At 44.7% G+C, this 23,732-nt stretch overlaps 1 protein-coding gene across 1 annotated transcript in view; it reads right to left on the bottom strand.

Moving 5' to 3' along the window:
- Window positions 1–23,732, bottom strand: part of LOC141369446 (protein NLRC3-like) — a 48,486-nt gene that overhangs the window by 10,465 nt on the left and 14,289 nt on the right. Inside the window, exon 5 of the mRNA XM_073875841.1 lies at window positions 13,441–13,614. Within this exon, the coding sequence (XP_073731942.1) occupies window positions 13,441–13,614 (174 nt within the window). The remainder of the gene's footprint in view (window positions 1–13,440; window positions 13,615–23,732) is intronic.

Here is a 23,732-nt window from a genome sequence, read left to right on the forward strand (position 1 = left end):
GAAGTTTAATTATTCTTTAGCATCGGGATCACTAGACGAGAGCTTAATAGCCTTATTTTTGTGAAAAACGACATTTCTTTAATTGTGTTACCTGTCAGCCCGTGCGCATTCATTCCGACAAATTTTCCGTCAAAAATGGAGAGAATACCAATTGGAAGTACTCATCCCTATGGCCTATTCATTCCCTTCGAAAGATCAGAGCTGTGTAGAGAGTTGCGCAATTGTGTCTCATTGTGTGACCGCTAAAATACACTTGGAGAATAGAGCAATGAAAACAACGTCATTTTAATTTTATCTGGTGTGAGAGTTTAAGCGCCTTTCCCTTCCCGAAGTGCCCTTCAAGGGTGCAAAAACGCAGTTTTGAATTCGACCATGCTCTCTTTCATCAGGTTTGGCTGTGCAGGAGCGATTCTAGGTTTTTAATAATAGTTTTTTTTAGGGGCTGATTTCAATGTTTTTTTTTTTAATAAGGATTTTATACCAAACTTAATGCAGTATTTTATTGTAGGCTAATAAAGATATGCGCATAACATCTGTGTGCATTTACTGACTGCTTTTAATATATTTTGTGCATGACTGCATTTTCCTCTAACGCAACATCCACACCAAGTTCCATTGACCAAAAACTTAAGATAAACAACGGGTGATTTTTTGGATAGGGAATCGTCTTGTTTTGCTCCCGCATCACAGTATGTAAACTGTTTTTTATAATATTGAACTACATAGCGCCGTCAGCTCTCCCTCAGATTTCAGTTGAGCACAAGGTGACATAATAGCTGGACAAAGATTAACTTATCAGGGCATTCTCAGCACTCAAACACAGAAGGGTGGATTTCTAAAAAGGGCTCAGGTGAAATCTACGCCCGCCGCCCGGTGAGCTGTCTACAGTGCTGAAAAAATGCGGAGCCCATCGTTATTTATAAGTTCGGTTCAGTGTCAGTCAGAAACTTTTTCTTTTTTGCTTTTGTTAAATAATTCAAGTTGAGGGGATGTTTGAGCTGTTTTTTTTAAGTCAGCCCAGACAGCTGAAAATATTTGATTTGAATTTATTTAATTGTATCAACCACAATGTCTTACACATAACCACAAAAAGACATCAAATACAATTGAGGATCAAAACACAATAAAGTCCGAGACTTATTTCCATTGTGGTCCTCAGGACAAGACGCATAAACAATAACAAAACATAAAAACAAATTCCCATTTATAAATAGAAAATAAAATTATCACATCTATTCTGCAGCCCTATCTTGTAACCATGATTTGATGCTCCTTTTAAAAGTATTCAAACTAGGAATAACTTTACTTAGTTGACCTAACTTATTGCATTGAACTGGCCCTATGTAAGCAAAGGCTCCTTTCCCTAACTCTGTCTTACATAAGTAAGGGCGTAGGTCAGATATACTGCCACGAGTATTAATATTGTGTGTGTGTCCTTTACCTTAGTTATAAGACACAGCAAAAAAGATGGGACACTACTAGTGATGCACCGATGTGAAAATTTTGGCCGATACCGATAACCGATATGACTCTTGTCTGTTATGGCCGATACCGATATGTGTTGATGCCGATATCTCGTTATAGAAAATACATTTTTATTATAATCAAATAAAGAGCTATTTTCCAAAACACTTTTTTACTTTTGTAATTTATTTCCAGAAATGACTGATTGGGCACCTTTCCCATGAGCAAAATGTCATCAATTAGCTGATTTCCCATATTCTTTGTAAGCTTCAGGATGCTTATTTTTTAAGTGGGTGATCAAATTGGTTGTGTTGAACAATGTGGCCCGCACTCCCCCTTGCATCACCCGGCCCTCACTCTCATTGCATACAGCAGCAGGGGTGTCCAGACTTTTTTGTGTGGTGATCTAGTTTTAAAATGATAAAGCCGACAAAATCTACATGCTAAAAAACACTTTAAATGCGTGGACTATACTGCATTGGATTTAGGGCTGTCACCATTACTCTATTTTTTTGAGGAGTTTAACAAAATCCTGGAGTACATGTCGAGTACTGTTTAAAATAGTGGAGATACAGTTTAGTGAAACAAACTAGAAAGAAAATTACAATAGTATCAGAAGCATATAAATCTGCACAACGCTGCCTCTCTCTCTCCCTCGTTCGCGTGCCCGCACACACACACACACACACACACACACACACACAGGGCGCGTGGATCAGCTCGTGCATGAAGGCAAGAATGCGATGCGATTGCATCCTGGTAAATTTCAGAAGTTTACATGACTGAGCTGCAGCGGACAGGTATGAGATTTATAAAAACACATTTGAGAAGAAAGGCACAGCAACTCAAAAAGACTTACGTGTTTAACAATTACTCTAAGACCATGCCAATTTCGCGCTCTGTTTTTCGAAGCTCGTGGAGGCATGGAGCAGCATAACGATACACAGTTAACTTATGTGCGATCTACCGGCATTGCCTTTGCAATTGACTGATTGGACACCCCTGTCATACAGCATAGCAAGGATCTTCTTCAGACACTTTGAAGAACGACCAGGCAGATGACAGAACCTGCTTCAGCACACACGTGTAACGTATGCGCTCGTGCAAAAACAAACATCCTCGCCCCCACACTCACATCTCCTACACACACGTCAAATACACAGGAATGATTATCGGTCTGTTCACATCGGCCCTATTTTGACATCGGAACGATGCCGATGTGTAAAAAAACGACCATATCGGCGGCCGATATATCGTGCACCACTAGACACTACCAAACTGAATTTTATGCATCATGGTCAGTCTTGACATGATAACGTGAGACTCAACAAGGAGCCAGTTGAGCTCCGCAAATTGTGACCCACCTACATGGGTCCTGTGTCCCAAGTTCAGAATGACTCTTATTAATTTATTCTGTGCTGTTTGCAGCCTACCTTAAAGTTGGACCGTAAGGCCTTCAAACCACGACGTACATGCAAATTCAAAATTATTTAAAATTAAGGCATTAGCTAAAATGATCCTTGTTGACCTTTCTAAAAAATTTGAATTTCTAGCTACAAACTTTGTAAGCACCCTTACTTTATTTAAAACCTTATTGGCCATATTTCTGCCATCCAAGTTATTATCTAGGAAACACCCGAGGTATTTCACTGATGTTTTGACCACAGCATTATTTAATATGACCCTTAATTCCAAACATCTATTCAGTCTGTATTTTGAACCGAACAAGATGGCCTCTGTCTTACCAACATGTAAAGACAGCATATTATTAAAAAAAAACTGTGTCATAGGTATTTCAGTTTGCAACGGTGAAAACAAAGATTAGCCAAGCTGAGGAGTGATTTAACTCAAACTGCAACAAAAGTCGCTGTTTATTTACTTCCATCATTGCTGGTCTTCTCAAATCATACACAACAAGTTGCTGTTTCTTCTTCGTTTGTGGGTTAACTTACCAAGCTTCTTCTTCTTCGCCATCGCGGCTACGCCGTAGGACCTACACACGACTATAAAGAGCCCTTAAGATCACAGACAACCTCTGCATTTATTACAAATTACTAGAGGTCACCAGATAATACTAATCCGTGCGAATCCAGTTTCTTAGTTTATACAAGTTAAGTTCCCTTTCAGTCGGTCACTACGACGTCACATCGTGACCGACGAATTAGGAACTTGCTTAGAGAGACCAATCTGCTTCGTACTCTACTCTATGAACTTGGCATTGAGATATTTGCATAATGCTGGCTCCGCCCCGCCAGGTGCGCATATAAGCCACAGGTGCAAATATGGAAATTAGCTCTTTCGCTTTGAAAACCTGCATTATCTGCTACTGAGAAGCTACTCTCTGCTCTTCTGGGAATGGTTGCTGAAGTTGATTGACAAGCACTACTAACACAGCGGACACTCGCAGTATTCCACTGCTCTGCATATTTTTTGTTTTGAGGTTAGTGTGCATTGTCTCTCCCTGTGCGCATCATCAGCTAAACACCTAAAGAGTGATTTCCCTAAAGAGTGATACGTGAGAGCTCTGTGACTTTTTAAAGACAGCCACTCTCTCGTATATTCGGAGATCAGTGTCCTTTTCAGGATAGCTTTTTCTCTGTGCGATCTTGGGTGCGAGAAGTACAGGGATTCCAGTGACGGTCATGAGCGCTGTCTTCGTGCTTGCACATCGAGCACTCCGAGGCTGCGTTCGTGGGGAGCTTTTGTTCTCTCTGTGAGAGCATAACCCTCTTGGATTGCGGGAACGATGTCCGCGCCTTTGCAGTGCTGAACGCCCCATGGTGCGGCTGTCAAGCGCTCGCAGGACGCTCTTCGCATCACTTCGCTGAGTAGGACGGAGGATGCGTCCTTCACCTACACTCTAAAAAACGATTCGTTGGCTGAACAACCATAACTTACGAAAGTAATTGGATTAAACACAAAAAACTTAGTATTTATAACTTTTCAACCTCTACTTACCATATTTAGTATGTGTAACACAAAAATTTAAGTTACCAGGTGAACTTAAATGTATCCAAAAATAAAATGAAAAAACATAAGTAGTGTTAACTACTATAACAATTGCATCAAAATTAAGTAAATCTAGCATAACATTTTAAGTAACTATAGAGCCACGTGATTTCCCATGATGCCTTTCCAGCCAAAAATTATGACATCTGTCATAGCCATTTTGTAAAGCACATGCCCTGTAAAAAATTCAACTTCAAAATGTTCTTTTAACAAAAAACAAAGTTTTTCTTGTTGAAGGGCATCAGTTCATTAATTTGTGTTCACTGAATGAAATAAGCATAATCATCCTGCTAACAAATATCATTTGTTGACTGGAGTTTTAAGTTTTTGTCCAATTTGTTTACCCAACTTGCCAAATTGAGTAATCTGAACAAGCAATTTAAAAAAAAAACAATGGTCTGAATAGTTCCCAGCATGCATTGCGACATGTTCACTTCTTTGGTTAATATTTACCAAAAAAGATGACTGTTTTAATGTTTGCTGGGTTTATTTATGTTGATATGTTGTTAATGTTAGTTATATTTAGAGTTATTTTGAAAAAATTATGTTTGTTCATTGTTACCATGATTGAGAAGTGTGTGCTCAGTGTAGAGGGCAACACAGTGGGTTAGCGCGCATCATTGTTTCCTCACAGAAAAAAGGTCTCTGATTCAAGCAAGAGTTAAGTCAGACAAAGACTTTGTTCAGGAGACCTTTCTGTGTACACTAAATTATGTATACCTTTCTGTGTATACTAAATTGCTCCAACTTCACTCTAAAATATGTGTTGGATTTACTTAAAAAGTGTGATGCAAAAATGGTGCATATATATTTTAAGTAATCCCAACTTGGAATAATTTTACTTAAAATAAACAAGATATTATATTATATGAACTTAAATATTTGAGTTCATCATCATTCTTTACTTAAAAATTTAAGTAAATAAAACACAGGTTTTCTTGTAAATTTTAAGTAAAACTATCAAAGTTGGGAATACTTAAAAAGTGTGATGCAAAAATGGTGCATATATATTTTAAGTAAATCCAACACATAATTTTTTAGAGTGTACCGGTCTTCTCATCCTCAGCCGGTTGAGGCTCCGGTGGAGACTGCAGAGTAGTGTTCTGCGATTTCTGCCGAATCCATTGGACCTCCTTCTGGTCCCGTCACTTCTGCAGCATCAGAGGGGTGCCCATTTTTTCCCTCCGAGGCGGAGGTGTCCCGGAGATGGCGGCCATGCCCGCTCGAGCGGCGGAAACGGTAGAGTTAGAGGGGTTAACCCCTCTCCGCCCGAACCGTCCCGCCCACATGACTGGTACTTCTGAGCTGCCCAGGCCTCTACGGTCCTCATCTCCTGTGCCTGCCTTTCCCGACTGCACGAAGAGCTGACGTGATTTGCGGCCGTCTCGGACGTTCAGTTTTCACCCCTCACCTCCCTCACCAACGGAGCCGCTAAGGGGGGATCCCTTCAGTGGGCGGGGGGTTGCGATGCAGCTGCGTTCCTGGAGGAACCACCCAACCGTTCCCTCCCGTGTTTGTATAGACAGTCGTCCGGTTAAGGGCACTGCCCATCAGGCATGCGGAGACGCGGCTTCAGCCCTGCACGCAATAACGTTACTGCAGGTTCACGAAGCGAAGGCTTTAGAGATTTACGAGGGAAGCCGCGACCTTCAGTCGTGCGATGTTCACCACAGTGTTCAAGATCGCCACCTTTGGCTATGTCTGGCTTACATGACGGACGCAGAGGAGAACAACTTCCTGAATGCTCCTGTCTCACAGACCGGCCTCTTCGGCGAGCCCGGGGAGTCGTATAGCTCCGCTGTGCAGACTTAGGCGATCTCCTAGGTCGTGCCCCGGCAGAAGAGAGCTGCCCTTCTCAGTCTGCCGCTCGCCGTCGGCGTCCTGCGGCGGCCACCTCTGTTCCCCTCCTCGGACCCCATCTCGGCAGCGCAGGGGAACCGGTCGTCAGCAGCTCGCCCTGCCCGCTTAGCCGCTTCCCGTGAAAATCGGGAGTTTGTGGCCAGAGACGGGCGACCCGGAGTGGCAGAGGATCACTCTTCAGGAGACGGTGATTCGCTCCTTCCCCCGGTAGAGGGTCGGGTGGAAAATCATTGCATATCCAGCCGGTACCCACTTAACCACACATAAGAGTGCATTCCCTCTCCAGGTCTCCGGAGGATCGAGAGAGCCGTGAGCGGGCACACCAGCTCACCCTACCTCTCCTCTATCGCCAGCGGGTGTTTTTCCGGAGTCTGCGCTCTCCGCACAGGAGACCAGACGACCGTCACCCTCAGCGGGCTCAGGTCAGTGTCACACACACACATACTGTAGATGTTTATGCTGTCACAGCAGACGCACCAGCAGTCCTACCTGTCTCGCTTCGCTGCCCCACCGCGGGTACTTCGGTAGTGTCGTTAATTCTCCTCGTACGGTCCCTGGATGCTTCGCTTCAGTTCCCAGCCCGTCTCGTTGGGTTTTACGCTTCGGTTACGAAATACAATTACCGGCACTCCTCCAAATTCTCGGGCATTCGTTTCACTATAGTGAAAGCGTCCGATGCACATGTACTGCGTGCAAAAGTCGGTGTCCTACTGGCGAAGGACATGTACTTTTCCCGCAGTAGTTATTTTTGTCTAGAGCAAAGCACTCATATACCTCATATGGGTAATATGCTATTGCCGCAATAGTTAGCCTGTCTGGAACCGAGCTGACTTTTAAACCACTATAATGCATGACACTTGCATTACATGCGAACGGCCCCAACGCTAATAGAACTCTGTTTTTGTCTCCCTGTCTTGTCCTCGACCCTGAGGACAATGAGACAAACAGACCCAGTTCCTGTTGCTATGAAGGTCATCGCACCACTGATCTACTAGCTGTCCTTCAACGTGACGACCAGCCGATGCCCGAACAACGACCACCGGCTAAACCAGTTTAATCCGCTTACCCGCCTCTTATCCATACCGTATCTATATATATATATATATCTATATCTATATATATATATATATATATATATATATATATATATATATATATATATATATATATATATATATATATATAAATATATATTAATTCCTCCCAAGAGTTTTTATCCTAGGAGTTTTTCCCACTGGGGTTTTTTTCCTTGGGGGGTTTTTCGTCCCAGGGAGAGTCAGCCAACTTTGGCCTAACTTAACACGTTACTGTATAAGCTACATTATTAATATGCTCGCTTGTACGGTTTAACCTTAGCCGCTATGTTCTACTTCTTATATTATCTATTGATTTTCTGTGTTCTCCTCTAAATCTTCTCATGTAAAGCTGCCTTGCAACAATTAACACTTGTGAAAAGCGCTATATAAATAAAATTGAATTGAATTGAATTTCGAGCCGGTCCCTCTTACCGAGAATGATGATAAGGTTTTTCCAGCCTTTATCGCATAGTACCCAAAATACGTGGTGGGTTACGACCGATTTATTTAAAATCTCAGAGAGAGAGGGCGTTGTTTGCATTCTGCTTATATTTACGTCAATTTATAATAGCTCGTTCTTGGCAGACGTGCGCGAATACAGAGATTTAATGCTTCGGCATCTTGCTCGTTTAAGTCATCAGGTCAACTGGGAAGAGAGCAACTTTGCCCCGTACAGAGGATCCTTTTCTCAGCATGGAAATAGACTCGATCGATTTATTGGCGTGTTTTATAAGAGTGCACACCCAGTCTATTCTGACTTGCCGCGGTTCTTTCCGAGGGAAGAACGCGGTCCCTCTGAAACAATTTCAGAAGCTCCTGGGACATATGGTAGCAGTTGTGGCTGTGACACTGCTCAAGCTGCTTCATATGAGACCGCTTCAGCATTGGTTTTACGATCGAGTCTCGAGGAGAGCGTGGCGCTATGGCATACACCGTGTAACCATTACACCTGCGTGTCATTTCTATTTTTACCCCGTGGTCAGACCCAGCATTTCTGATAGCAAGATATGCCCCTGAGTCGGGTCTCCTGGCATTCTGTAGCACATGCAATGCCCCCAGCACGGGATGAGCAGCCACGTATGACGGGCTTGCAGTCTCAGGGGTGTGCATAGCACCCCACCTGCCGCGAGCGGTGCGCTGTATATCCGGGACTTGTACGCTCCGCTATGGAGATGTATGGAAGGATGTATTAGCTGAGGTCCCTTTGTGCCATTTACATCCCGGGTTCGCTCAATACAGCGTCAGACGCGCTTTCCCGAGCTGCGCGCCCCGGCGAATGCCGACTCCACCCCCAGACGGTCCAGCTAATTTGGAAGAAGTTTGGTCGTGCGCAGAGATCTATTTGCATCACCGGACGATACCCACTGTCGCCTGTTTTATTCACTAACCGAGGGCAGCCTCGGCGTGGATGCGTTGGCACACAGCTGGCCGCGGGGGACATGTAAATACGCATTCATTCCAGTGAGCTAAATCGCACAGACACTGTGCAAAGTCAGGCAGGACGAGGAGAGCCTTTTATTAATCACCTCGTACTGGACGACCAGGAATTGGTTTTCAGAGTTAATGCTCCTCGCGACAGCCCCTCCCTGGCGAATTCCCCTGAGGAAGGACTTTCTTTCTCAAGGAAGGGGCACATTATGGTACCCGCGCCCCGACCTGTGGGATTTCCATGTATGGTCGTTGAGCGCGCGCAAGGTTTAGGTGATTTATCGCAAGCGGACGCAGTACGAGCACCGTCCACAAGACGGGCTTACGCGCTTATATGAAACCCTTTTTCGTCACCTGGTGCTCTTCGCAATGCGAGGACCCCAGAGAATGCTTAACATTGTGCTTTTATATCTTCAACATATGTTAAATGGTAGGCTGTCATCCTCCACCATTAAAGTTGATATCGCCGCTATTTCTGCTCATCACTCACTTATTAACGGCAGATCAGTTGGCCAGCATGATTTGGTTATTACAATTTAAGAGGCGCTCGCAGGCTAAACCCCTCGCGCCCCCCTCTTTCCTCCTGAGACCTGTCCATGGTGCTGAAGCCTTCAGGTCTCCCATTTGAGCCTTTGCAGTCTGCGAGTCTGAAGTTTTTGTTAATGAAAACTCTGACCCTGCTAGTAGCATTGGCCTCCATGAGGCGAGTAAGGGATTTATATGCATTCTCTGTTGACGATTCGTGCCTTCAGTTTGATCCTGCTGTCTCACTGAGACCCAGACCAGGCTACGTGCCCAAAGTTCCCACCACTCCCTTCAGAGATAAGGTGGTGAGCTTGCAAGCGTTGCCCCCAGAGGAGGCAGACCCAACCATGGCTTTATTATGCCCCGTACGAGCGTTACGCATCTACGTGGATCGCACACAAAGCCTCAGGACCTCAGATCAACTCTTTGTTTGTTACGGTGGTCAGCAGAGAGGGAAAGCTGTCACTAAGCAGAGGATGTATCATTGGATAGTTGATACTATTGCTCTTGCTTATAATCTGCAGGGCATTCCTTGTCCATTTAATTTGAGAGCTCACTCTATTAGAAGTGTTGCCTCATCTTGGGCACTCGCTCGTGGTTCCTCGCTAACAGACATCTGCAGAGCTGCTGGTTGGGCGACACCTAACACGTTCATTAGGTTTTACAGTGTTCGTGTCGAGCCTGTCTCCTCTCGTGTACTTTCCTCGTTAGGGGAAGCACAGAGAACAGGCTCGCAGGACGGCTTGCAGCCTCCGACTGCTGCTCCAAACTGAGCTCAGGAATGGAATTTGTATTGCCTTCCTCCGCTGCCTTGGCAGCCTGATGTTGCGGAGCATCCGCTGCCAGCCTCTCACTAGCTGCATCCTCGCGAACCTGTGTTTGGATCGGGCATCCACATTGCGTCCCATCGGGTTCCTTTGTGAGTATTTTTCCGTGGGGTTAATCCTACTAGCCCATGTTTCCTTCAGCAGAGCACTGCTTTGCTTACACAGCCACAGCTGTCATTTATACCTCAACTACGGTTGACTTTCGCCCACCAATAGCCCTTAACGGGGTGGTGGCTTCCGCAGCATCCCTATACCGCTCAGATGGGGCGCTTCCCAGTCACTGGCACTACTGTGGGGTTAAAGGAACATCTAGTGCCCGGCCTTCTGCCTTAAAACCTAATTCTCCTTATCCTTAAGTGGAACCGGAGGGCTTTACACAGACACTGGAAGAGGTCAGCCCTCAGTGGCGTTTTGGTAGGGATTCCCAATTCGTCGGTCACAACGTGACGTCGTAGTGACCGACTGAAAGGGAACGTCTCGGTTACATATGTAACCCACGTTCCCTGAAGGAAGGGAACGGAGACGTCACGTCCCGTCGCCACAGGGCTGCTCCCTGCTGTTTATCGGCCGGTCACACTTTCTGGCTTTCTCAGTGAAATGAAGCTAATTTCCATATTTGCACCTGTGGCTTATATACGCACCTGGCGGGGCGGCACCAGCATTATGCAAATATCTCAATGCCAAGTTCATTGGCGTTTTAGCAGAGTACGAAGCAGATTGGTCTCTCTAAGCGAGTTCCCAATTCGTCGGTCACGACGTGACGTCTCAGTTCCCTTCCTTCAGGGAACGTGGGTTACATACGTAACCGAGACGTTTTTAAATAGGGTTTGTTTCCAAATAAACTGAAAATGTCCTACTGACCTTCATTTCTATTTTGATTAAATTCTTAACTTCTTAATAAACCTCAAACAAGCATGTATACATTTATTTGTCCTCTTCACATTCTTTACTGTAGTTCACTCTCAGATTCCTGCCTAAAGGCTCATTATGCAGCTCATTATTCGAGTCTTTTGTTGCTCAGCTGTCAATCAATCCTTCTCGCATACAGCCCCTCTAAACAAAAACTGTCTTACAATTTCTAAATCAATATATTGTTTTATGTGAATGAGTAAGCAAAATTATTTTCACATCATTTTAAAGAAAGAACTCTTACTACTAGATTCTGTTTAGAAAAGTGGACTTATATCAGTGACTTAAAAATTTTGCTTTTTTAAAAAACACGCATAAACATTATTCTCTCAAAGATACAAACATGTACATACATGTAGCTCATAAAATATTGTAGCTCAGTTTGTGCTGAACGCAGTGTTATGAGACACTTGCCATTATTATGTTTTAAAGCAACTCAAAAAAGACCAAATGTAAGAGCTTGATGTTTTCATAGCCTTGGCAACTAACCGCCTTATAAAATATGCACATGAAATAAAAATTGTTGAACTCATCTCAACATGTCTTTTACAATAATTTAACCTGCCATGGGTAAACCTGAAATCACAAACCATACCGTGTGCGAGATTGTGTTTAGCTCTTTTAAGACAGCGGTACATGTTTGTGTAGTCTGGCGTAAAATGTGTCTTATATTTTAGTTTTTTTGGGGCACTCTTCCTCTGCCATGGTGCTCCCATTTCTAGATATGATTAATTTGGTTTGGAAGAAGAAATAAATGCCTGCCCACATTGACAATTGAATGGTTGATTTACCAAAACAGGCCTCATCAGGATGCTCTATGCACACACAACACACGCGTGCGAGGTCTCCCTCTCTGTCGTGTGCGGGCTACACAGTTTGGAGCACAGTCACGCATGGGTGCTCTGGCTCGCTCGCTATACAATAACATTACTTAGCTGCTACTACAATAAAAAACATGTGGATGATTGTTTTATGTATATTATCTGCATAGTGTTTAAACCTGCTGAAAAACAGCATAAACCAGCATAATTCCCATGCTGGTTTCGCTGGTGGGCACCAGCAAACAGCACCAAAACACAACATATGCTGGTCTTGCTGGTGCTGGCATGCTAATGAGCACCAGCTAAACCAGCACCAAACCAGCATGATAATTTAGCTGGTCTATGCTGATGGTCACCAGCAAACCAGCACCAAAGCACAACATATGCTGGTCTTGCTGGTATACTGTTTTTTTCAGCAGTGATGCCAACTGTTTATGTAGTGTCCTAAAGTAGATCTAGTGAACTAAACAGTAATTTATCTGACAATACAGAACAGTACACAAACATTGATTTTCTCAGCAATAATGCAAACCTTTATACTTGGTTTTGACTGGCTGAGCATATAGTTCCATTTACCTCCCTCATCATCTATACTTTCTGCTTCTATTTCCCTGCTCTGCACAAAAAAATCTGATGTACATCGACAGGAGCCAGTAACAATCAAGTAAGAATAAGATTGATATAATTTAGAAACGTACTTTTGTTTTGTCTTGTTTTCGCGCGTGCTCTTCTGAGTGAGCAGTGACTGAGTGCTACAAAAAGTAAACACAGACACTCCACTCGTGGACATTGATTTCTGCATGCTCGCGCCAGTTTGTCTTGTGGGACTGCAACGCGTTTACAAGCGTGAATTATGGTTCATATAGCTCAGTTTTTTGCCACAATTAACAATGTAAATGAATATACTGGCAAATAAAGTAAAAACTTAAACTTGAGGCACAACATAGGACACTGGGTACAACAGATTTACACTGGGGCATTTGCAACAGTAAAAGGGGTCTAGACGCCCTTGGTTGGAAGGCTTATTACAATGGATGCAACTCACAATTCCCATACCCTGCCAATTTACCTTTAAAAACGGTGTTTAGAACCATCCTCCCTTGTAAAACAAGTCACAGTATGAAGATGGATCGAGATGCATAACAATTTAGTTATTTTCGTTATTCGTTTCGATGGCTCCCCGCTCTGAAGAGTTTAAAACTAGCGCTATGATTGGTCGACGTCGTCTTTTTCCCAACAGGTTGCTACCCAATTAGGTAACACTCATAGACGAGTTGCCTAGTGCGCAAATGCACAGGCAGTTTAACTCAAAGCCACCAAAGGCTTTTCGCGTATTTTGAAGTGACAAATCGTAGCAGCGTAGTTTGGTGTCTAAATGCGTATCTGTTACGCAAAATGCGTAAAGGTTGGCAGGTCTGCTGTTAACTATGCCAAGGATGCCATTACAGATATTATCATCTCTATATAGTCTCACTATAATATATATTTGATTTCTTTCTAAATATCAGACCACAATCTTACTTTAGTAACTCCAGTTTACAGTTAGAATTACTCAGTCCAACAGAGATCCACTTCACTCCTACATCTCTTAGATCATTCCAGCTCAGGTTCAGATCTCTCAGGTGTGATGGGTTTGATCTCAGAGCTGAAGACAAAGCAGCACAACCTTCATCTGTGATAGAACAATTACACAATCTGTAGAAAGAAAAATAAAACACAAGATCTTAGGCAGGGATCTCTGATGCGGAAGCTACTTAACAACACTGGAGAGTTTTGAGTTATCATTGAAGACATCACAGTGACATAAAGAAACTTCACATACTGCTTAAAGGATTAGTCAACTTTCATAAAATGTCATGCAAGATGTTTATATATTTCTTGCTTTAGTTGAATAGAAATTAAGTTTTTGAGAGAAACATTCTCTCAATTGACCCCCCTGTTTGAAGGTTTATTTTGCTAGATAAGAATCGTATGCCTCGGTTGGGATCTTTTAAAGCTCACGTAACACATGCTGTTTCTGCTTTTCTGATGTTAATCTGGAGTACATATAGAGTAGTATGTCATCCTTTATATCTCTGAAGAGTCTTTAGTATAATCAGATTTATAAAAGAAAGATTAGCTTTACCGAATCTTTCAGATAACGTACGAAAAAATGAAGAAGGAGGAGTTACTACCACGGGTGGAGCGAGTACGAGTCATGCAACACTCTACAACACTTTTAACTTCTGATTCACCACATGTTTGTGTCATTTATATAATATGCACGCGCCTATTTCTCATTTATATAATATGCACGCGCCTATTTCCAACGTAAGACAGAAGTGTTACTTACCGCGTGCAACTTATGACCCGGTTGGGAAAATCCAGTGCATCAAACACACACACAAAACTCCGCTGCTACCCCGGATAATAAACTATATCCATTGTTTTCATAAGGCTGGCTTTCTTCTCCTTACATCCCAAAGCACACTCCTTCTTTTGTGCCATTGTTGAGTTTTGAAATTAAACAAAACTGTGTCGCGTGATAAGATGTTTGCAAGTAGCGTCCCCGCTGATTGACGGGTGGGCGTGTTTTCCGGGGGAAGTGCCCATATAAAGAAGTGATACGTATGGAAAACCCCTGAAACGTCAGTTGGACCTGTAATCGAAAAACCTTTCCGAAACTTGTACGAACCCTGGCGAAGTGTATTCGGCACAGAAATACTCTGTTACACGCCCAAATGCTTTTTTTGACACTTTGTCTATTTTTAGCATGAGGAAACAATTCTATGGTGTTAATAAGTCAGAATGCATGAAATACCATTGAACCCCCCCTTTAAAGCACTTTGAAGCTGCATTAAAACTGAATTGCAATTAAAACCTTCAAACCGTTGGGGTCAATTGAAGTTCCGTATTTTCCGGACTATAAATCGCTCCGGAGTAGTACAAGTCACAGTGGACTACACATCGCGTTTATTTAGAAAATGATTTCACAACATCCAAGCCGAAGATCAGACATTTAATCTGGAAAGGCAAGTTATTCAACTAAACAATAGCAGACAGAGCAGCAGGCTGAATAGATGTCTGTACATTAAAGTAATATTATCAGTTATTTAAACGATAAACCATAGCATACAGAACTTACCTGGAAGGTTGAATAGTCTAAATTAACCGAACAAGCCAACTAGCGTGAAGTTCGTCATTCCACATTACTGAATCCATTGAATTATATAAATACAGGAGCAACATATAGTCCACTCTTGTGGCTGTAGACGGTAATGTTGTCTCTGGCCTCATTATGTCAAAATTAATTCATACTGACTTACAAGGCGCACCTGACTATTAGACGCAGCAACAGCCAAGTTATGAAAAAAATGTGGCTTATAGTCCGAAAAATACGGTTGATTTCTTTTCAACTAAAGCAAGAAAGACATAAACTTCTTGGGCAAATTATCCTTAATTATCCTTTAATACAGTGGTTCCCTTTCAGTCGGTCACTACGACGTCACGTCGTGACCGACGAATTGGGAACTCGCTTAGAGAGACCAATCTGCTTCGAGTACTACTAAAACTCCAATGAACTTGACATTGAGATATTTGCATAATGCTGGCCCCGCCCCCAGGTGCTATATAAGCAGCAGGTGCAAATATGGAAAATTAGCTTTTTCGCTTCGAAAGCCGGCAGTATCTGCTACTGAGAAGCTACTCTACTCTGTTGGAATCGATTGCTGAATTTGGTTGGACTAGCAGTACCACAGCGGACGCTTTGCAGTATTCCACGGCTCTGCATCTTTTTTGTTTTGAGTTTAGTGTGTGCGTTGCCTTTCGCTGTGCGCATCATCAACTGAGCATCTGAGTGAATTTCCTAAAAGAGTGATACGGAGAGCTTTGTGCCTTGTTAAAGCCAGCCACTCTCTCGAATATCCGGAGATCAGCATCCTTTTCAGGATGGCTTTTCGTCCGTGCGATCTTGGGTGCGGAAAGTATATGGGTCCGAAGGACGGTCACGAGCGTTGTCTCTCGTGCTTGGGCATCGAGCACGCGGAGGCAGCGTTTGCTGGGGATAAGTGTTCTCACTGCAAGAACATGTCCCTTGTGGATTTGCGGAGATGGTTGTCTTTCCTCCGGGGAAAAACTCAAACCACGTCCTGCGAGTGCTGAACGCCGCCAAGGCGCGGCTGTGAAGCTCTCAAAGGATGATCTTCGCATTACTGTACTGTGTCGGGGGATTCGTCCTCCAGCTCTCAGCCTCCTCATCCACAGCCGGTAGATGTGCCGATGGAGACTTCAGCGTTGTGTTCTACGATGTCTGTAGAATCTGTTGTGCCTACCTCTGAATCCACGGAAACCGCAGCATCCGAGGGTGTGCCCCCTCCCCCGAGGGTGGGCCCCCTCCCTCTGAGGACCCCGACGTCCTTCCTCCCTCTGGTCGGGTCGTGACGCCGGAGTTCGATCCAGAGATGGTGGCCGTGCTCGCTCGAGCGGGGGGACCGTAGGGTTAGAGTGGGTTCACCCCCCTCAGCCCGAGCCGTCCCGCCTGGATGATTGGTTCTTTGGAGCTGCCCGGGTTTCACGACCCTCTCCGCCGGTACCATTCTTCCCCGAGGTGCACGAGGAGCTGACTAGAACCTGAAAGTCGCCGTTTTCAACCCGATTATGGCCGTTTCAGCCCTCACCTCCCTTACCAGTGGAGCCGCTAAGGGTTATACGGGGATCCCTCCCGTGGAGCGTGCGGTCGCGATGCAGCTGTGTCCGGCCACCGCTCCTCCCCTCCCGTGCTTGCAGACAGTCCTCCGGTTTAACGGGTGCTGCCCACTAGGCATGTGGAGAGGCGGCTTCAGCCCTGCACGCAATGGCGTTGCTGCAGGTTCACCAAGCGAAGGCCTTGAGGGATCTGCACAAGGGAGGACACGACTTGCCTGTCCTATCGGAGCTCCGGGCTGCCACTGATCTGGCCCTCGCGCTACGAAGGTCACAGCGCAGGCGATTGGTCGTGTAATGTCCACAATGGTGGTCCAGGAACGCCACTTATGGCTATGTCTGGTGGACATGTCGGATGCGGAGAAGAACAAGTTCTTAGACGCTCCAGTGTCCCAGGCTGGTCTCTTCGGTGAGTCGCTGAGACGGGCGACCTGGATTTGGATGGGATCACTCTGCGGGAGACGGTGATGGCACCGCTCCCTCCACCCTCAGCGGGCTCAGGTCAGTGTCACACACACACACATACTGTAGATACTAGGGATGCACCGAAACCGAATACCGAATCCTACTCGCATTGTTATTCCATTAACACAGTAAAACACATTAATGAAGTAAACAACGTCCACAGCAGTGTATTTTTAATTTTATTTAATTTTAACTGTATATTATGCCAGGATGACAAGTTGGAAAAACTATTTTGACAATTACCATAAGCCTATGCATAATTAAAGCGATGCGTTGCGACACGTTCGTTTTTCCAATAAGCAAGCAGCTCCGCGCTGAAAACTGGCGCTGAGTGTCAAGAGTTCAAAAATATTCAACTTTGAGTGAGAAGCTCCGCTCGTCAATGTCAGTTTTCACACGGCCGTCCAATTACAGTGGAGGAGGGGCGGGACATTACCACAGCAACCAACTGGCTCTCCGCTGAAGCATCACAGCTACCAACCAAGCGCTCGGCTGAGAAAGCTGGCATTTGGCGTCCTCAAGGCGTTTTCAGCCGTGTTTTGGTGTGTCCAGCCCCTAAGGCTCACCAAAAGAAAAAGCTCATATCCACGTCAGCAACCGATGTGTGTAATCAACGGCCACGTGACGTCGACCAGCTTAGCGCAAGCCTAGGGTTCGGTTCGGTGGAAAAAAAATCTAGGATTCGGCCGAACCCGAGCCCCGTCAAAAAGCCCAGTATTCGGCCGAATTTGAATCCTGGATTCGGTGCATCCCTAGTAGATACTTATGCTGTCACAGCAGATGTACCGGCAGTCCCACCTGTCTCACTTCGCTGCCCCACCATGGGTACACCGGTAGTGCCATTAATTCCTCTCGTGCGGTCCCTGGGGGCTTGGCTTCAGCTTCCCAGCCCGTATCGTTGGGTTTTACGCATGATCCGCCTCGGTTACAAAATTCAATTCAACCGGCACACACCCAAATTCTCGGGCATACGTTTCACCACGGTGAAAGCGTCTGATGCACATGTACTGCGTGCAGAGGTCGAAGTCCTGCTGGCGAAGGAGGCGATCGAGCCGGTCCCTCTTACCGAGATGAAGTCGGGTTTCTACAGCCCGTATTTCATAGTACCCAAGAAAGGCGGCGGGTTACGACCGATCTTGGATTTGCGCATTCTGAACAGATCTCTTCAGAAGAGGTCTTTCAGGATGATTACACCGAAGCAAATATTCAATTCAATACGCCCCAAGATTGGTTTGCAGCAATAGACCTGAAAGACGCGTACTTTCATGTGTCCATTCTCCCTCGTCACAGACCGTTTCTCCAGTTTGCGTTCGAAGGTCGGGCATATCAGTACAAAGTTTTACCGTTCGGGCTGTCTCTCTCTCCCCGTGTGTTCACGAAAGTAGTGGAGGCGGCGTTAAAGCCCCTCAGAGAGAGCGGTGTTCGCATATTGGCTTACTTCGACGATTGGCTTATAATAGCGCATTCTCGGCGGATGCTGTGCGAGCACAGAGATCTAACGCTTCGGCATCTCGCCCGTTTGGGTCTTCGAGTCAACTGGGAAAAGAGCAAACTCTTTTCTCGGTATGGAACTGGACTCGATCGATTTATCGGCGCGTTTGACAGAAGAGCGCGTCCAGTCAATTCTGACTTGCCTCGGTTCATTCCATCGTGTAACCATTACATCTGCGTGTCGCCTAACATTCCCCCCGTGGTCAGACCCCGCGTTTCTCAGGGCCGGTGAGCCCATGAGACAGGTCTCGCGGCATGCTGTTGTCCACACAGATGCGTCCGACACGGGCTGGGGAGCCACGTACGACGAGCTTACGGCTTCGGGGGTGTGGACAGCATCCCAGTTGCATTGGCATATCAATTGCCGCGAGTTGTGGGCTGTATATCTGGGACTTGTACGCTTCGCTACGGAGCTGCGAGGGAAGGATGTACTAGTACGCTCCGACAACACTGCGACCGTTGCGTATATCAACCGTCTAGGCGGTTTGCGCTCCCGTCACCTGTCGCATCTCGCTCGTCATCTCCTCCTTTGGAGTCAGAAGCATCTGAGGTCCCGCGGCAAGAGCTCCGTCTACGAGACGGGCTTACGCGTTTAAATGGAACCTTTTCGTCACATGGTGCTCTTCGCAATGTGAGGACCCCAGAGAATGCCCTATTAACATCGTGCTTTCATATCTTCAACATAGGTTAGACGGTAGGCTGTCACCCTCCACCATTAAAGTTGATATCACCACTATCTCTGCTCATCACTCACTTATCAATGGCAGATCAGTTGGCCAGCATGATTGGGTTATTAGATTTCTAAGAGGCGCTCGTAGGCTAAACCCCTTCGCGCCCTCCTTCCTCCTCTGAAAGCACTTCAAGGACCGCAATTCGAGCCTTTGCAGTCTGCGAGTCTGAAGTTTTTATCAATGAAAGCTCTGACCCTGCTAGCATTGGCCTCCGTGAAGAGAGTAGGGGATTTAAATGCATTCTCTGTTGACGATTCGTGCCTTCAGTTTGGTCCTGCTGTCTCGAGTGTAACATTGAGACCCAGACCAGGTTACGTGCCCAAAGTTCCCACCACTCCCTTCAGAGATAAGGTGGTGAGCTTGCAAGTGCTGCCCCCGAGGACGCAGACCCAACCATGGCTTTGTTGTGCCCCGTACGCGCACTGCGACTCTACGTGGATCACACGCAAAGCCTCAGGACCTCAGACCAGCTCTTTGTTTGTTATGGTGGCCAGCAGAAAGGGAAAGCTGTCACTAAGCAGAGGATGTCTCATTGGATAGTTGATACTATCACCCTGGCTTATAATCTTCAGGGTATTCCTTCTCCACTCCACACGGAGTGTTGCCTTATCTTGGGCTCTTGCTCGTGGTTCCTTGCTAACAGACATCTGTAGAGCTGCTGGTTGGGCGACACCTAATACGTTCATTAGATTTTACAGTGTTCGTATCGAGCCTGTATCCTCTTGTGTTCTTTCCTCACCAGGGAGGGCACGGAGAGCAGACTCGCAAGTCGGCTTGCAGCCCCGACTGAGGCTCCAAATTGAGTTTTCAGTATGGAAGGCCATCAGAGCAAAAATGCGTAATGGTTTGAATTGCTCTTCCTCCGCTGCCTTGGCAGCCTTTGTTGCGGAGCATTGGCTGTTAGCCTTTCACTAGCTGTATTCTTACGAACCTACGTGTTTGGCTTGGGCTCCACATTGTGTCCCATCGGGTTCCTTTGTGAGTATTATTCCGTGGGGTTAATCCTACCAGCCCACGTTTCCCTTAGCAGAGCACTGCTTTGCTTACACAGCCACGGCTGTCCTTATTACTGTTTTTTAGTCCACCATTAGCCCTTAAGAGGGGCGATGGCTTCCGCAGCATTCCTATCCCACTCTGGTAGGGCGCTTCCCAGTCGCTGGCACTTCTGTGGGTTTAAAGGAACATCTAGTGCCCGGCCTTTCTGCCTTATCCTATTTCTCCATTCCCTTAAGGGGATTTGGAGGGTTTTTTGCAGACGTGACGTGGTAGTGACCGACTGAAAGAGAACGTCTCGGTTACGGATGTAACCCTCGTTCCCTGAACAAGGGAACGGAGACGTCACGTCCCGTTGCCACAGGTGCTGCTCCCTGCTGTCGGCCGGTCACATTCTCCTGGCTTTCTCAGCAAAAAGAAGCTAATTTCCATATTTGCACCTGCTGCTTATATAGCACCTGGCGGGGTGGCGCCAGCATTATGCAAATATCTCAATGCCAAGTTCATTGGCGTTTTAGTAGTACTCGAAGAAGATTGGTCTCTCTAAGCAAGTCCCCAATTCGTCGGTCACGACGTGACGTCTCCGTTCCCTCCTTCAGGGAACGAGGGTTACATCCGTAACTGAGACGTTCTCAACTCCAGTCCTCGGGCCCCCACTCTCAGAACATTATAGATGTCTCCATATATAAAACACCTGATTCAGTTCATCAGCTTGTTAGTGTGCTAATTAAGGAAACGTTTCAAACATTCTGGAAGGAGCCTAATGAGTTGAATCAGGTGTTTCATATAAGGAGACATCCAAAACATTCCGGGAGGGGGGAGGGACTGGAGTTGAGAACTACTGCTTTAATAGATATCAACGCTCTCTTCTAAATAAAAGCTTTTGAAGACACCTGGTCTTAAAAACCCATAAAACTCTTTTTGTAAGAATGATTTTCTTAAATTAAATGCTACACAAAGAAACTCTTACTTTTTCCATGTTTAAGGGCTATAATTGGGTCCCGAGTGCTTTTATCAACCTAGAAAATGTGAAAAAGATCAACCCAGTAACTTAGTTTTGGTAAACAATTCTCTGCAAGCATGTGAGCAAATAGGTCATAGACATTTGGCTCCCCTTGTGATGTCAGAAGGGGATAATACCGCCTCTTAATCTCACTATCCAACCAAGATCAGCTCATTTTCATTTAAAAGGACACACCCAAAAATGTTTGCTCACACATACAAAGTTGCAATTTTAACATATTATAATAAATTATCTATGTGGTATTTTTAGCTAAAACTTCACATATGTACTCTGGGGACACCAAATATTTATTTTACATCTTAACTCTTTCCCCGCCATTGACGAGATATCTTGTCAATCTGCAATACCGCTATTATCCACCAGCAACTTATAAAAACTGGAAGTATTGCCCTAGGGCAGGGATGGGCAACTGGCGGCCCGAGGGCCGCACACGGCCTGGAGTAAATTTTAATACGGCCCGCTGGACCACATTAAATACTTTTAAAATAGTGATTTTTGTATTAGGACATAAATACTCCCAACCAGGAGGGGGCGCTATGTCCCGCGGATCGTCACAGTAAGCATAAGCCTGTGTTTAGACTTATGTGAAGAAGACGTCAAGGTCCGACTCGAGATCCGATCAGGTTCGGGTCTAAAAGTTTCACGCGTGCCTCGGACACGGGTCGGGTACAATAATCGGGCCTCGGGTTATTTAAAATGAATGTGTTTTTGCCAAACGGACCCGAGAAGCCTTGAACTCTCGCGTGTTTGTGTCAGTGTCCTTTTCAAATCTCTCCTCTATTTGCCAAGACTCTTGCGACATTGTGTGGCTGGCAATAGGTTAATTTTTGTTGAGACAGACATGTCAGATATTTTTAAATGTATGTTTTAGCGGTTACCTTGGTGTCATCGTCATATAAACAAATGGAGCAGCTCTCCAAATTTGTTACAAGGCCACCGGGGCTGCAGACTGCACAAAAGTCAGTTTACATTTGGGTCCAGTCGGGTTAAAAATAATGCCACTGGTTTGGTTGATGGGTCGTACTCGGGCCAGAATTGCTCTCAGATGTGAATATATCATTTATATATATTTTGTTTTGAATTTATGTATTTTTATTTCAAAAAATTTTGTTCTCTTAGGGTCAGATAATAAACTCCTCTATACTAATTTAAAAGTGCCTTGCTTGTTACAGATGTTAGCAATGCAGTTAAGAAGTTTTATCTGAAATGCTTGTCCACTGAAAATAAAGTTATAATTTAGAACTAAAAAGTTTTAGTTAAAATTAGGGCCGGGACTCGATTAAAAAAATTAATCTAATTAATTAGAGGCTTTGATATTAATTAATCTAAATTAATCGCATTTTAATCGCATATAAATATTTGACCTGAGAACATTAAGAAGTAATTTTTTACATGGATTTTAGTATACACTCTTAGAAAGGATGTGTTAATTTTATACACATCATTGTGCTGTAAGCTTTTAACACATTATGTGTAATTTTAACACATTATGAGTCATTTTGTCTTGATTTTGTGTTCAAGTATAACACATGTTGTGTTAAAAGTAACACAAAATGTGTTGTTTCAATAATAACACAGAGATGGGTGGATTCCAGGACGACGGAGTTAGTGTGTTGTCCCAGAATCAACACTAATGTGTTGTTTTTAACACATTCGTTCTTAGAGTGTACCATGAGTTCTTAGAGTGTACCATGAATAATGACTGAATACATAAGCTTAAGCAACAAAATATTGTTTATTGAGCCCTATTCGGACAGGATTAGTTTTACAGGGGTAGATGGCGTAATGTAATTTTACCACAGGACGTCGGTAATATTAATGGTCAATTCGGACGGGATTAGAAATCTCTGTAAAACATTCAGAAGTGGGAGGGGTAACTCGTTGGCGCAGCGCGACACCTCTCGCCTTCACGTGCACGTTACCTTGCTTCCAGATATCAGATGTGCAAACAACATGGCACAGACAAGGAAAACGCGAAACACTGTGTTTAATTTCAGTTTGGGGAGAACGTCAGTTTCATAAACAGTTCCATGCCTCTGAGAAGTAAAATTGACTTTTTTTTTTAAAGTTTGTGTCGTGTTTTATTCAGAAACTGACTTGTAAGTGACTTGTTTCTCCGTCTAGAACGCAAGTAAATGCTTCTTTAAGCGCTTTTATATTTAAAAGAAACCCGCAAATTAAAAGGAAATGACGCGATTTACGTGTATATTTACAGCTGGTCTATTCGCACTGGATTTGTATTACCTGAGGTAATTTCTACGGACCTTTTTACAGAAGGTAAAAGACGCCGTAATCTTTACTGACATTGTCCGTAATGATTACTGACATGGAGCATTCGGACTGGACTAAAATCACAGAGAAGCTCTGATAAAAAACTTGCTTTACCCCACATCCCTATGTAAAACTAATCCCGTCTAATAATAAGTCGT

Source organism: Misgurnus anguillicaudatus, chromosome 14 (assembly GCF_027580225.2).
Source record: "Misgurnus anguillicaudatus chromosome 14, ASM2758022v2, whole genome shotgun sequence".
NCBI classification, from domain to species: domain Eukaryota; kingdom Metazoa; phylum Chordata; class Actinopteri; order Cypriniformes; family Cobitidae; genus Misgurnus; species Misgurnus anguillicaudatus.